The sequence below is a fragment of the Rhinoderma darwinii genome, chromosome 7, assembly GCF_050947455.1.
Source record: "Rhinoderma darwinii isolate aRhiDar2 chromosome 7, aRhiDar2.hap1, whole genome shotgun sequence".
NCBI lineage: Eukaryota > Metazoa > Chordata > Amphibia > Anura > Rhinodermatidae > Rhinoderma > Rhinoderma darwinii.
In genome coordinates this window covers 7,166,615-7,182,141 of record NC_134693.1, presented here as the reverse complement: position 1 = coordinate 7,182,141, position 15,527 = coordinate 7,166,615, and the positions used below count along the sequence as shown (strand labels likewise).

The following is a 15,527-nucleotide window of genomic DNA, read 5'->3' as shown; positions in this document are numbered from 1 at the left end:
CCCCCGGTAATGTGGATGTTCTCTGGAAGCCCCCGGTAATATGGATGTTCTCTGTAAACCCCCGGTAATCTGGATGTTCTCTGTAAGCCCCCGGTAATCTGGATGTTCTCTGGAAGCCACCGGTAATGTGGATGTTCTCTGTAAGCCCCCGGTAATGTGGAAGTTCTCTGTAAGCCCCCGGCAATGTGGATGTTCTCTGTAAGCCCCCGGTAATGTGGATGTTCTCTGTAAGCCCCCGATAATGTGGATGTTCTCTGGAAGCCCCCAGTAATGTGAATGTTCTCTGGAAGCCCCCAGTAATGTGGATGTTCTCTGTAAGCCCCCGGTAATCTTGATGTTCTCTGATAGCCCCCAGTAATGTGGATGTTCTCTGGAAGCCCCCAGTAATGTGGATGTCTTCTGGAAGCCCCCGGTAATGTGGATGTTCTCTGGAAGCCCCCAGTAATGTGGATGTTCTCTGGAAGCCCCCGGTAATGTGGATGTTCTCTGGAAGTCCCCGGTAATGTGGATGTCCTCTGGAAGCCCCTGGTAATTTGGATGTTCTCTGGAAGCCCTCAGTAATGTGGATGTCCTCTGTAAACCCCCGGTAATGTGGATGTTCTCTGTAAGCCCCCGGTAATGTGGATGTTCTCTGTTAGCCCCCGGTAATGTGGATGTTCTCTGGAAGCCCCCAGTAATATGAATGTTCTCTGGAAGTCCCCAGTAATGTGAATGTTCTCTGGAAGCCCCCAGTAATGTGGATGTTCTCCTGAAGCCCCCCGGTAATGTGGATGCTCTCCTTAAGCCCCCTGGTAATGTGGATGTCCTCTGGAAGCCCCCGGTAATGTGGATGTTCTCTGGAAGCCCCCGGTAATGTGGATGTTCTCTGTAAACCCCCGGTAATCTGGATGTTCTCTGTAAACCCCCGGTAATCTGGATGTTCTCTGGAAGCCCCCGGTAATCTGGATGTTCTCTGTAAGCCCCCGGTAATCTGGATGTTCTCTGGAAGCCCCCGGTAATGTGAATGTTCTCTGGAAGCCCCCGTATTTGAGGTCTATGTAATTTTGGTGCATATTGTGTTTTCGCAGCACTCGGCTCTCTGAACAGAATTGTGACTCGAAGCAGTAGCTCGCCCGCCAGCAATCACTGCGTTGGCAAAGTAAATACTCCGCAGCATGGGCGGAATAACTGCCTGCGAAAAAGAGGCTTCCCTCATCAAAACGTCAGCAAAACCTGGACAGAGCAGCGATGTCAGCAGCGTCGGTGGGGAGCGCGGGCCAGGATCTCCTGCGCCTGTCATGTGATACCGCGGTCTGTGCAGGTTCTCTGCTACATGTCACTCACACGAACCCCCTCCAAGAATGAAGCCTTCATAGCGCTGAGTACTGACTGCATCATCACAGAGGAATGTACGCCGCCTGCACTGACGGACACAAAGCAGTAACAGTAGACGTGAAGACATAACAGCGATTCCTTCTAATAGTGACCCGTGACAGTGGGGGCACTGTGACTGTCATTAATATGGGGGTACTGCGGCTGTCATGGGTATGGGGGGACTGTGGCTGTTATGGGAACACGGTGATTGTGATAGTTTTGGGGTCACTGCAGCTGATTTGCGTCATACAGCCATAGTTACCTGCAGCCAGTAGGGGACACTCAGTACATAGATTGATACATTGAGCGCAGTCTTCAGTAAGGCCCTGTTCACATTAGCGTTGTCCTTCAGCTCAGGAGTTCCGTCTGAGGTTTCTGTCAGGAGAACCCCTCAAAGGAAAGCATAGCTTCCGTTTGAATCACCGTTGATCTCAATGGTGACAGAAACTTGGCTAGTGGTTTCCGTTTGTCACCTTTGTGACAGGGTTACGATCTTTTTGACGGACTCAATAGCGCAGTCGACAGATGTAAAGATCGACCATGTGAAGAGACCCTAAAATATTACCACATACGGCCGTGTTCACATCTGCACCAGAGTCTGCATTAGGGAATTGTCACAGATTTCGTCAAAAATAGCGCAGCAAGCAGAGATATTATGTACAGCAAAATAAAGGAGATACTACGGAAACCATTACAGTCAACGGATTCTGCCACGCCACTCGTCTCTGTCATTTGGCGCATACGGCACTTACGTTATTTTATTCTTATGACAGAAGAGAACGATGGAAATACGAGTGCAGGTGTGAACAGAGTCTATGTGGAAGAATAGAATGGGAGGTATCGCAAGTGTGTGGTGCCGGGCGGGGGCAGGAGTGATCCGTAGTTTCACAATCTATTATCAATCCTCCTGATCGTGTAAAGCTCCACTAGGCGGCGCCACCATCGGGAAAACTTCATTTCTTAAAGGAATTCTCCACCCGGCGCATCCTTCTATTAGGGGGGGAGGGACTCTCGGGGAGCAGCTCTCCTTCTGGGGACTCAGCGTGATCACGTATTATATGGTGACTGAAGGTTTTGATAATAGATCCGGTGATTTCTAATACTACGCCACCGCCATGGGGACTATAAATGGCAGCCGGTGTTCTGCATCCATCCGGATAACGGTGTATATTAGGGAACGGATATTTACACTATTTAGCATAATCTATTGTCAATTGTTCTGCTGGTTGTTATTGGAAACAGTCAGCAAGCTTGTCGACAGACACCCCACTAACGGTTTAGCTGAGCTCCTATCTTGGATGGTCTGTTTACAGGATCACAGTCTTCCCTGCAGCAATCATGAACATGTGGACTAGATGCGAAAATCCCCACCATTCTGCCACCCACAACATGGCCGCCATCATGGACCACACCCAGCTGTGCCATCCACAACATGGATATCGTTATACGCCTCCGGGTCACATGATTCCATCACGTGCCACACCCAGCTGACAATGCATTCTTCCAGCCACAAGATGGCAGTCCTTCACTGCTCGATCACGTGATCCGGTCAGGTGACAGAGTTGACTCCTCCCTCGTTTCTAGCGGAGTGTGGGCGTGTCCCGGGCGGACAGTGAGGGGCTGCCAGTCAACATGGCGGCGCACAGACGCTTTCCCGTGAGGCGTAGAGCGTGATTCCCGGTGCGTGGAGCGGGCCGGGCCCCCCGGAGGCTGCAGCATGGAGACGGAGGAGGAGCAGCACATGACTACGCTGCTCTGCATGGGCTTCTCGGACCCGGGCGCCATCCGCAAGGCCCTGCGCCTGGCCAAGAACGATATTAACGAGGCGGTGGCTCTGCTGACTAACGAGCGGCCCGGCCTGGACTACGGCTATGAGCCCATGGATAGCGGCTCCCGGGGCGACGGCAGCGGCAGGAGTACAGGCTTCGACCCGCCCCCCGCCTACCATGAGGTGGTGGAGCCCGAGGTGAGAGGAGGACGGAGCTGTCAAACTGCTCCGCCATGTGTGTGACGGGGGAGGGGGACGCTGTCACATGGGGCAGGGATTGTGTACCCCATTATTACCTCTTATCTGTCAGTCATTGGGGTTAGACCTGTCATTCCTGGGGTGCCCCCCCCCCCTGTAGCTGTCATTCCTGGGGTGCCCCCCCCGTGTAGCTGTCATTCCTGGGGTGCCCCCCCCCTGTAGCTGTCATTCCTGGGGTGCCCCCCCCTGTAGCTGTCATTCCTGGGGTGCCCCCCCCCTGTAGCTGTCATTCCTGGGGTGCCCCCCCCCCCTGTAGCTGTCATTCCTGGGGTGCCCCCCCCCCCTGTAGCTGTCATTCCTGGGGTGCCCCCCCCCCCCTGTAGCTGTCATTCCTGGGGTGCCCCCCCCCCTGTAGCTGTCATTCCTGGGGTGCCCCCACCCTGTTGCTGTCATTCCTGGGGTGCCCCCACCCTGTTGCTGTCATTCCTGGGGTGCCCCCCCCCTGTTGCTGTCATTCCTGGGGTGCCCCCCCCCTGTTGCTGTCATTCCTGGGGTGCCCCCCCCCTGTTGCTGTCATTCCTGGGGTGCCCCCCCCTGTTGCTGTCATTCCTGGGGTGCCCCCCCCTGTTGCTGTCATTCCTGGGGTGCCCCCCCCCCTGTTGCTGTCATTCCTGGGGTGGCCCCCCCCCCTGTAGCTGTCATTCCTGGGGTGGCCCCCCCCCCTGTAACTGTCATTCCTGGGGTGGCCCCCCCCCCTGTAGCTGTCATTCCTGGGGTGGCCCCCCCCCCTGTAGCTGTCATTCCTGGGGTGGCCCCCCCCCCCTGTAGCTGTCATTCCTGGGGTGGCCCCCCCCCCCCCTGTAGCTGTCATTTTGGGGTGCCCCCCCCCCTGTAGCTGTCATTTTGGGGTTCCCCCCCCCTGTAGCTGTCATTCCTGGGGTGCCCCCCCCCCTGTAGCTGTCATTTCTGGGGGGGGCCCCTGTAGCGGTTTCTCCTTTTTATGGCGTGTTACATACTGTACTACTTGCTCGGCTCTGCTCCATCAGTCATTCTTGGGGTCACCTCCTGGACTATCAGTTGTGGGGGGATTCATAGGGTCCTTATCTGTCATCTTTTCTATTTCAGCCTTTCATGGGGGGGGGTCATGGTTTCTCCCTGCGATCCTGGAGTCTTGTGGTCAGGGGGGGGGGACACACAGTCTGGGGGTCTATAAATATATATACATTTCCTATAGAAAAATCTGTCTCTTCTTTTGGGTGCTTTTTTACCGCTATATTCAGTGACTTCCGCTTCGCTCCACTGTTGGTGTCTCTTGTAGTCTGAAATCCACCACGCTGCTCATCAGAGGATGCTGTTCCTCCATGCTTTACACTGCATCTCTGCTTGTTGACATTGGCTGCTGTGTATAATCCGCTCAGCAGGGTCAGTACATGGAGAGGTGATTTCTATTACAGTAAGGACACTGATTATAAACCAAGTAACCAACCGCCATTAAGAAGATCGCGAAACTGGCGCACATAGACTGAGGGGAGGGGCCTAATTAGGGAGGCGGAGTCTGTAGATCGGCTTTAAAATAAAGTACTTTGTAATTTTATATTTGTAAGAAATTGAGCATTAAAAATGTCACCAGGGAGTCCACATGTATCCTGCCGGTCGCACCGCTGGCCTCTCCTGGATGTGGTGACTACTTCTGCTCCCGCGGCCGTCCTCCCCATCAGTGAAACCTCAGAGATGGCCGACCCCGGCTGTACGGGGAGGAAACAGACAAGTGTCTGGGAGCTGCAGACTGCACAAATGAATAAAGTTTGTTTTGCATTGAATATCCCGTTTCCCACTCATTGAAAGGGTGTCTTGCTGCAATATGCTGGGAGTTGTAGTTTCACAACAGGCTGTAGACCCGTGCGTTATGTAATCATTCTTTTCAGAGCAGCGTCGGTGGCGAAATCATTCCAGGGCCTCAAATGGTTTATGATAAAAAGACGTTCAGGAAAATGGCGATCATCTGCGGACATAATCTCATTTCCTAATATCCGTGCAGTGTGAAGACCGGAGAACATCACATCCAGATCATTGACATAAATCCCTTTAAACTAAGACCAGCTCAGCGCCGTCCGTAATCTGATTGGTCTGTGCGAATACTTGGCGCCATTAGTGAGTTACCGGCTGCTGGAATCACTGATACCTGGGGATAGATACCAAAGTGTTAAATTAAAGGGCTACTACACATCAAGTCTGCAGCTTATAATAATACTGGAGTGTTATAAGAGGAGCGGCTGATATCAGTCACATATGATGTAATGTCTCTGGAGGATATAATAGTACTGGAGTGATATAAGAGGAGCGGCTGATATCAGTCACATATATGATGTAATGTCTCTGGAGGATATAATAGTACTGGAGTGATATAAGAGGAGCGGCTGATATCAGTCACATATGATGTAATGTCTCTGGAGGATATAATAGTACTGGAGTGATATAAGAGGAGCGGCTGATATCAGTCACACATATGATGTAATGTCTCTGGAGGATATAATAGTGCTGGAGTGTTATAAGAGGAGCGGCTGATATCAGTCACATATGATGTAATGTCTCTGGAGGATATAATAGTGCTGGAGTGTTATAAGAGGAGCGGCTGATATCAGTCACATATGATGTAATGTCTCTGGAGGATATAATAGTGCTGGAGTGATATAAGAGGAGCGGCTGATATCAGTCACACATATGATGTAATGTCTCTGGAGGATATAATAGTACTGGAGTGTTATAAGAGGAGCGGCTGATATCAGTCACACATATGATGTAATGTCTCTGGAGGATATAATAGTGCTGGAGTGTTATAAGAGGAGCGGCTGATATCAGTCACATATGATGTCTCTGGAGGATATAATGGTGCTGGAGTGTTATAAGAGGAGCGGCTGATATCAGTCACATATGATGTAATGTCTCTGGAGGATATAATAGTGCTGGAGTGTTATAAGAGGAGCGGCTGATATCAGTCACACATATGATGTAATGTCTCTGGAGGATATAATAGTACTGGAGTGATATAAGAGGGGCGGCTGATATCAGTCACACATATGATGTAATGTCTCTGGAGGATATAATAGTACTGGAGTGATATAAGAGGAGCGGCTGATATCAGTCACATATGATGTAATGTCTCTGGAGGATATAATAGTACTGGAGTGATATAAGAGGAGCGGCTGATATCAGTCACACATATGATGTAATGTCTCTGGAGGATATAATAGTACTGGAGTGATATAAGAGGAGCGGCTGATATCAGTCACATATGATGTAATGTCTCTGGAGGATATAATAGTGCTGGAGTGATATAAGAGGAGCAGCTGATATCAGTCACATATATGATGTAATGTCTCTGGAGGATATAATAGTGATGGAGTGATATAAGAGGAGCGGCTGATATCAGTCACATATATGATGTATTGGACATAAAGTTGGGATCATGGGGAGTTTTCTAGCATTCTCGTCAGTTGTCCTATTGAATAACACCACAGTCAGGCTTTCCCTAGCCTGCAATTGGCTGACAACAGGGAACAATACCATGCCTTTGTACAGAACTCGAGTTTAGGGCTGGTGTCTGTTTTGTGGTTCGGTGTATGGCCGGGATGAGGCAGTGACTTTCTGTCTGTAGAAGGTGCTGACTTTGCGCGGCCGCCCTGGTGACGCTTCTGTGTGCGCTGCATGGACTATTAATAGAGGAGTGTCGTCTGGTTACTCGCATGTGCGGGGATGTCACACGGCCTGACGAGTCTTCTAGTCACTATAAGAACTGTCACTCAGCTTTCCACAGACCATGATTGGCACATAGGTCAGCTTCATTATGTGGCCGGTCACTACTACTGTGCTGTGTCAGTCTTTACTGTAGTCCTGGCATTGTTTTCCTGAATCAGGTTGCTCAGGATGAACAGAGCTATGTGTTGCTTTCAGAGCACGGAATTGTGGACACAGAAATGATTTCTATTGTGAAGTACCCGCTGATAATCCTCCATATACAATGTGCGCTTCAGGGTTTGTCCATGCAGAATGTTTTGACGTTTTTCATAATATTTCTTTTTTTTTGTGGTCATTTGCCTCTTGCAACTAATTCCCTCAATCTGCGACTTTTCAGCATAAAGTCCGCCAATAATGAACACGTTGTGGATTATAAAATGTATTTATTACATGTGTGTGTTTTCCGGAGTATGTCGCTGGCCCCATTCACATTGCCGGGTGCCGGTCCCTGGAGGAGGTGTAAAGGAAATGACTGCATTGGGTCTTTTTTGATTCTTGCGTTTGTTTGAGAGACATGGTGGTAAATATACCGGCAGCCCCTCCCTCCTCCGTAGACCTAAGTATATGGGTATGTGCACACACACTAATTACGTCCGTAATTGACGGACGTATTTCGGCCGCAAGTACCGGACCGAACACAGTGCAGGGAGCCGGGCTCCTAGCATCATATTTATGTGTCCCTGCCTCTCCGTGGAACTACTGTCCCGTACTGAAAACATGATTACAGTACGTGACAGTTGTCCTGCAGCGAGGCAGGGACTCCTAGCGTCGTACATAACTATGATGCTAGGAGCCCGGCTCCCTGCACTGTGTTCGGTCCGGGACTTGCGGCCGAAATACGTCCGTCAATTACGGACGTAATTAATGTGTGTGCACATACCCTAAGAGTGGCGGCTGCGGACAGGAGTGGCGGCTGCGGACAGGAGTGGCGGCTGCGGACAGGAGTGGCGGCTGCGGACAGGAGTGGCGGCTGCGGACAGGAGTGGCGGCTGCGGACAGGAGTGGCGGCTGCGGACAGGAGTGGCGGCTGCGGACAGGAGTGGCGGCTGCGGACAGGAGTGGCGGCTGCGGACAGGAGTGGCGGCTGCGGACAGGAGTGGCGGCTGCGGACAGGAGTGGCGGCTGCGGACAGGAGTGGCGGCGGCTCTGCTGATTTCTTCGGTTTCTGGCACCTTCAGGCACGTCTGTTGTTTCCGATGCGATTTGATTTTGACTTGTCTCTCGCTGGAGTCCAGGGACATCTGCAGCCAGAAAAAGAAGGTCCCACTAGAGAATATTGTGCGGCTACGTGCAGACGACCGCTATTTTCGTCAGTGTGATATTTGTTTTTTTTTTAACTGACCCATTCATTTCTATGGCCCCCCGCACACTACCACGTTTTTCACAGATCCGTGTGGGGTCGTGGGACCGGGCTGCAAAATTCAAAGCAGTAGGTTCAATTCCTATTCCCGTCCGTGTTTTTGTCTCGGTCTCGCCCATTTAAGTCTATGGCGACGTGAAAACCACGGACCGCACACAGATGCCATCCATGTTCTTATCCAAATGCCGTCCGTGTTTTGCGGGAAGTTGCTAGGCGACAAGGATCATGTGACCTTATTTGTGCGTTGGGACAATCTATTGACATGGTTTCCGGTCGTTGAGGATCCGTGAAAACGTTTGACATACAAATGTAATACAGAGCGTGATAGCGGACATATGGAACGGCCCCCGAGGGCACATTGATAACAGTGACTGCAGAAACGGACAATGGATGCGTTGTGTATGGGCCGCAAAATAAAACGGTCGTGTGCATGTAACCGAACCTCATATGCTAGGATCGCGCTACGGATACGTCGGGCTCAATGAGTTTTGAGTTTTCTGTAAATTAATCTAAATCTTTGTATAATTAAAAGTTCTGCAACTTTCTAATAAACTGTTTCAATTCCTCACCATTTTCTACATTTTGGTTTGCTGTCAGTGAACAGAAGCATTCTTGTTTACTTTCAGAGACCAAATAAAACCTTTGCAGAACTTAGGCCCTGTTCACACGGAATCTTTTGCAGGTAGAAAAATCTGTTTGAGGCAGACTTTGACCTGCCGGCAGAACACTAGCCATTGAGTGCTGTGGGCAAAAACGCTGCGAAAACCACTTTCTCGGCCTCCCATTGATGTCAAAGGGAGGTCAGAGACAGAAACGCCTGAAGAAAGAGCATGACGCATCTTTTCCCCGCGAACGTTTTATTTTCTGAAGAATAAACGCCTCCATTGACTTCATTGGGAGGCGTTTTCAGCCATTTTTTTATTCGGTTTCCGCGTCATAAACAGCATCAGAAAACTGATCATACCCTAAAACTTCACGCAGCTGATGGTTTGTTACAATTGTGACCCCTTCTCTGTAATCCTGAAGCAAAAACAACATTGGGCTCCGAGTTGATACTTGTTACCTGGACTGATACATTGTAGGAAGTTATCAGGACAGATGAGAGATTTGTGCTCAGATTGTCTAGACTGGATACAATTGTAACAAACGCTCCGCTTTGAGAATTATTAGGTCATGACCGTTATTCTACGCTAGATTTAAGCAATCCTTTTTCTGTTCACTGACCGCATGCAGAGATCTTATTTTTTTCTGTCAACTTTCAACTATCCGCTATATATTTTATATCATATATACTCTGTATCCTTTAGTGCACTTGTTCACATGTTTGTCTGGATTTATCGGGTGTAAACAGGACTGGTCTCCGGGGCGTGCGCTGAATTCTAAGGTTTCCCCTTCCTCTTGGGTAATCTGATTGTCTCGGAGTCGTTCTCGTGTGTCGGTGGAAGCTTTTCCCCGCGAGATCTTGTCCTCTTGCTGACGCCTCCAGTCGGCGGTAATAATACGGTGAACTTCACCTGCGCCGCTCTCCACCATCCAGAACCCGCAGAGACCGTCCAGCCTGCAGCAGCTTCCGTGATGGTGACCTGATGGTAATCCGCTGCTGCGGGGATGTCATGTGACCGGCACCGTGTTATCCATATTATACACCAGTATTTATCTACCGTACAGAAGTAAATAGAGAATTCTGCAGGTCATAGTCCGTTTATTACGTTATTATAGCGCTGCAGACTTTAGTGTTGCTGTTTCGCTTGCTGTAGACGTCCCTGTCTGGCACACTGTAACGTCTGTCCTGCTGCGTCATGAACGAAATTTCCTAACTGTCCGGACAGAACTGGATCCTTTTGACCTTTCACATCCTCCTCTTGTATTTGTTTTTGCGCTGGACGTTTTTCCTGCGACGACGCGTTGCCAGAAATTGATCGCTGCCAGTCCGATGTTTGGTAGTGTTTTCTCCCACTATTTGTCAGCATGACATTGGTTATAGAGGTTGAGACCCAGCTTTGCACAAACCCAGAATGTCAAATAAGGCCGGATACCTTCCCCTCCCCTCCCATGCCTGCTCTGCCTTAATGTTCATGAACCAGGAGGCTCAGGATGAAGGTAAAGACTGGAAAGTGTATCAAACTCTACTACAGGGAATTAGGGCTAGATAATAATGAATTTTTCCCCTTAATAATAGCTTAAGATTTTCGGTGTAGGTGGGTAAAAATTCTGTTTATTTTCCTGAATTTTTGCAAAATTGCTGCAAATCAAGGGAAAACCTGTGCTTTGACTGCAATGTGTGAACACGGCCTAATGACATTGAATAAAGTACCGGCATTAGAGTCTATTAGGGTCAGAACAAGTGCAGGAATCTCTCCAGACATCTCCCCTGCTCCCTCCATGGACGGCCGATAATGGCCATTACCTGCTGCTAAGTGTCACCCCGTTGGCCGTACAGAGGGCGCGCTGCTTAATAATTAACCTGCGCTCCATAGCCGGGTAATGAGATACAATAGATCGGCCATTTAACCCACCCGAGCGCATCGCTGCTGGATTCCTCCACGTTGATTTAATGCCGGTTGGTTTGGGAGCAGAAGGTTTCGGGCGGTTTCACACACGGCGGTTTTTGGAAAGGTCAAAGCAGAATGCAAAAAAATGGGAAATATAAAGGAAGGAATTCTTCTCCTCCTTCCTCTGGATCCACTTTTGACTTTGGCTAAAAAAAAAAAACATCAGAAACTGCCGTGTAAAACCGCCCTAAATAAGGCCCTGTTATTCCGTCTGGAATTTGGAGGCAGATTTTGCTCTGCCTGCACACCCGTGTTTTTCACTGCATTATCCTCAGTGTTTTTCGCCCGCGGCCATTGAGCGCCGCGGGCAAGAAACGCTACGAAATACGCTTTCTCTGTCTCCCATTGATGTCAATGGGAGGTCAGAGACGTAAACACCCGAAGATAGGGCACGTCGCTTCTTTTTCCCGCAAGACGGTTTTTACGTTCGCAGGGAAAAAAACTCTGCCTCCCCTTGAAATCAATGAGAGGCATCTTCGGCTGTTTTTTGGCTCATTTTCCGATGCGTTTTTTTGCTTAAAGAAAACTTGTCAAAAAACTCCGTGTGAACTGGCCCTAAGGCCGAATTCAGAAGGATGTGGGGAAACTCGGACGTGAAAAATGGCAATATTTCACCTCCGAGTTGCGCCCGTGCGGTGAGTCTATGGATGGATCTGTGAAAACGGAACAAAGTAGCAAATGTTCTATTTTTCAACAGACCCTTCACACCGTGGAAACAACGGCCCTGCGAACGGCCCCATTGAAATACGGTCGTCTGAATTCGGCCTAAGGGTTAGTTCACATGTTGAGCAAATACTGCAGATTTTCTGCAACAGATTTAGTTGCGGAAAATCTGCAGCATAAGGCTCCATGCACGCGACCGTGCCCGTAATTACGACCCGTAAGCGGCCATTTTTACGGGCTCTGCTCCCATTATAACGGATAGGAGCACCATCCATAAAATAAGAAAATGGGACGTCCTATATTTTGGGCCGGTTTCTATGGCATGGACATCCTCCCGGAGGCATACGGGAAGGTGTCCGTCGGCCATAGAAATGAATGGGACTGTAATTACGGACCGTAATTATAGGCGATTTTACATTCGGGTGCATGGAGCCTAATACGGTAGCGGCAGCGTGGATGACATTTGTACAATTCTCATCCACACGCTGCACAAATGCTGAGCGGGAAAACCGCTCCGAAATTGACCTGCGGTTTCTTAATCACTAACATTACGATTGTATTTGTGTAATCGCTGCTTTTGTGTTGCGGGTTTTCCCCCATTGAATTCAATGGGCTGGTGAAACCTGCAACAAATAGCAGGTGTTGCGTTTTTTTGTGCCGGAAAAGCAGCGATTCCGCTGCAAAAATCGCAACTCAAGAAAAAATTAATATCTTATACTTACCCAGAATTCTGCATTTCTTCGTCCAGGCCGGCCTCCTGGGATGACGTTTCATCCCACGTGACCGCTGCAGCCAATCACAGGCTGCTGTGGTCACATGGCTGCAGGACGACAGAGGGACGCGTCGCCACGTATTCAGCGTGATAGGCCAACCAGTGTCTTCAGATCAATTAGACATGCGCATGGGCATTATTGGACAGGAGGCACCCTGCAAGGCTCGCCCAACACCCATAGATGTGAGTGGCGCCAATGAGGACATGAACGTGTTGACATAAAGATTTTCACCCAAAAAAGTCAATGTGGAACATGATTAGAAATGGCGCGTGGTGTAAGGATGTATGAGCGACCGTATATTGGTCAGAAAACCCTATAATGAGGTCGTCTGGTATAGAAATCCCATATTATTAGGGGTTGTTTTCCTGTCCATATGCCCTATAAGGCTTGGGAACCCCCTCTGTAAGAGCAGCTCCCGTTCTGGTGGACTCGAGCCGTGTGTTGCATAGACAGTCGTTACATGGTGTAATAATACATTAACCCTGCAGATTAGGCAACCCCTTTAATGGAGGGCGGTCCCTGGTTCAGGACGCTCCGCTATTAGGGTATGTTCACACGGCTTATTTTCAGCCATTTTTCTGGCCGTAAATACCATGAAAAATGGCTGAAAATATGAAAGCTGAACGCCTCCAAACATCTGCCTGTTGATTTCAATGGGGAAAAACTGCATTTCGGGGGGGCTTTATGCAGCCGTTTGAAAAAGCGACCCTGTAAAAACAAGTGCATGTCACTTCTTGAGCCGTTTTTCATTGGGTCAAAATAAAAACCGCTCCAAAAAAAAGGCCGCAAAAGACGCTTCAAAAACGTTTGTGGTTGAAAAAAACGGCTGAAAATCAGAGGCTGTTCCCTTGAAAACAGCTCCGTATTTTACAGCCGCTTTTACTTTAGCGTGTGAACATAGCCTTAGAGATGAGTATCTACAGGAGGACAGTTAGAGTAAGTTCACACGTGGTTTTTTTACGACAAAACCGTGTCGGAAAATGTGGCAAAAAATTGCCGAAAATGCCTCCCATTAATTTCAATGGAAGGTGAAGGCGTTTTTTTCCCGCAAGTGGAAAAAACCGCTCGCGGGAAAAAGAAGCGACATGCCCTATCTTCGGGCGTTTACGTCTCTGACCTGCCATTGACAATGGGAGGCAGAGAAAGCGTATTTCGTGGTTTTTTTTGCCCGCGGCGGTTAATGGCCGCGGGCGAAATACGCCGCTAAAATAGTAAACACAGTGTGAACATAGCCTTACTTGGACAGCACATTATTTTTAAGGACAGTGTAATACTTCACTTGACCTCTGGCGGCGCTGCAGGGGAATTGAACATTTGCTGATTTATGCACATGCACAGTTGTTTTCCATTATAAGGGTTATGGAGAAGGGTAAGATTTGTGGGATGAGTAGGTGTCCGAGTATTTCACATATATCCTAAAACAGACCCTTTTAGGCTATGTTCACACAGAGTATTTTGGGGGAGGAATATCTGCCTCAAAATTCCGTTTGGAACTTTGAGGCAGATATTCCTCTCCCTGCACGCCGATTTTCGCAGCGATTATCGCGCCGTTTTTCGCCCGCGGCCATTGAGCGCCGCGGGCATAAAACAGCGAGAAATACGCTTTCTCTGCCTCCCATTGAAGTCAATGGGAGGTCAGAGGCAGAAGCGCCCGAAGATAGGGCATGTCGCTTCTTTTTCCCACGAGGCAGTTTTACTGCTCGTGGGAAAAAGACGCCGACGCCTCCCATTGAAATCAATGGGAGGCGTTCTCGGGCCGTTTTTGCCGAGTTTTGCGACGCGGTTTCCTCGTCAAAAAACTCGGCAAAATACCCCGTGTGAACATAGCCTTAAACTGCGCCTGTCGTGTTAGATGAGTTACCGGATATTGGGAGGAATCGTGTAAATATTGTCATTTATGTAACAGGAAATGTCAGGAATTTACTACAGATTGATAAAAAGCCGGAAGAGCTGGAGGGAATCCTGTGTGACGGGTCCAACCTGCTCATTTACTGCACGTGGCTGCTCCCGAGTAACAGAACTATCAATGTTTCTTCTCTTTCCACCAGCGTGTGGACACAGTGTTACAATGCACTGATAAATGTGTTACCTACACTACCGGTCAAAAGTTTAGGGTCACTTAGAAATTTCCTTATTTTTGCAAGAAAAGCACAGTTTTTTTCAATGAAGATAACATTAAATTCATCAGAAATCCACTCTATACATTGTTAATGTGGTAAATGACTATTCTAGCTGCAAACGTCTGGTTTTTAATGCAATATCTACATAGGTGTATAGAGGCCCATTTCCAGCAACCATCACTCCAGTGTTCTAATGGTACATTGTGTTTGCTAACTGTGTTAGAAGGATAATGGATGATTAGAAAACACTTGAAAACCCTTGTGCAATTATGTTAGCACCGCTGTAAACAGTTTTGCTGTTTAGAGGAGCTATAAAACTGACCTTCCTTTGAGCTAGTTGAGAATCTGGAGCATTACATTTGTGGGTTCGATTAAACTCTCAAAATGGCTAGAAAAAGAGAGTTTTCATGTGAAACTCGACAGTCTATTCTTGTTCTTAGAAATGAAGGCTATTCCATGCGAGAAATTGCCAAGAAACTGAAGATTTCCTACAACGGTGTGTACTACTCCCTTCAGAGGACAGCACAAACAGGCTCTAACCACAGTAGAAAGAGAAGTGGGAGGCCCCGCTGCACAACTGAGCAACAAGACAAGTACATTAGAGTCTCTAGTTTGAGAAATAGACGCCTCACAGGTCCTCAACTGGCAGCTTCATTAAATAGTACCCGCAAAATGCCAGTGTCAATGTCTACAGTGAAGAGGCGACTCCGGGATGCTGGCCTTCAGGGCAGAGTGGCAAAGAAAAAGCCATATCTGAGACTGGCTAATAAAAGGAAAAGATTAATATGGGCAAAAGCCACACAGACATTGGACAGAGGAAGATTGGAATAAAGTGTTATGGACAGACGAATGGAAGTATGAGGTGTTTGGATCACACAGAAGAACATTTGTGAGACGCAGAACAACTGAAAAGATGCTGGAAGAGAGACTGACGCCATCTGTCAA

General features: G+C 48.7%; 1 protein-coding gene across 3 annotated transcripts in view; it reads left to right on the top strand.

Annotated features, from left to right (window-relative positions):
• Nucleotides 1-2,940: 2,940 nt before the first annotated feature.
• The window catches only part of USP24 (ubiquitin specific peptidase 24), a 101,413-nt gene continuing 88,826 nt past the window's right edge, over nucleotides 2,941-15,527 (top strand). For all 3 annotated transcript variants that reach the window (XM_075832678.1, XM_075832679.1, XM_075832677.1), the window contains exon 1: nucleotides 2,941-3,319. In XM_075832678.1, the coding sequence (XP_075688793.1) occupies nucleotides 3,071-3,319 (249 nt within the window). In that variant the 5' untranslated portion in view covers nucleotides 2,941-3,070. The remainder of the gene's footprint in view (nucleotides 3,320-15,527) is intronic.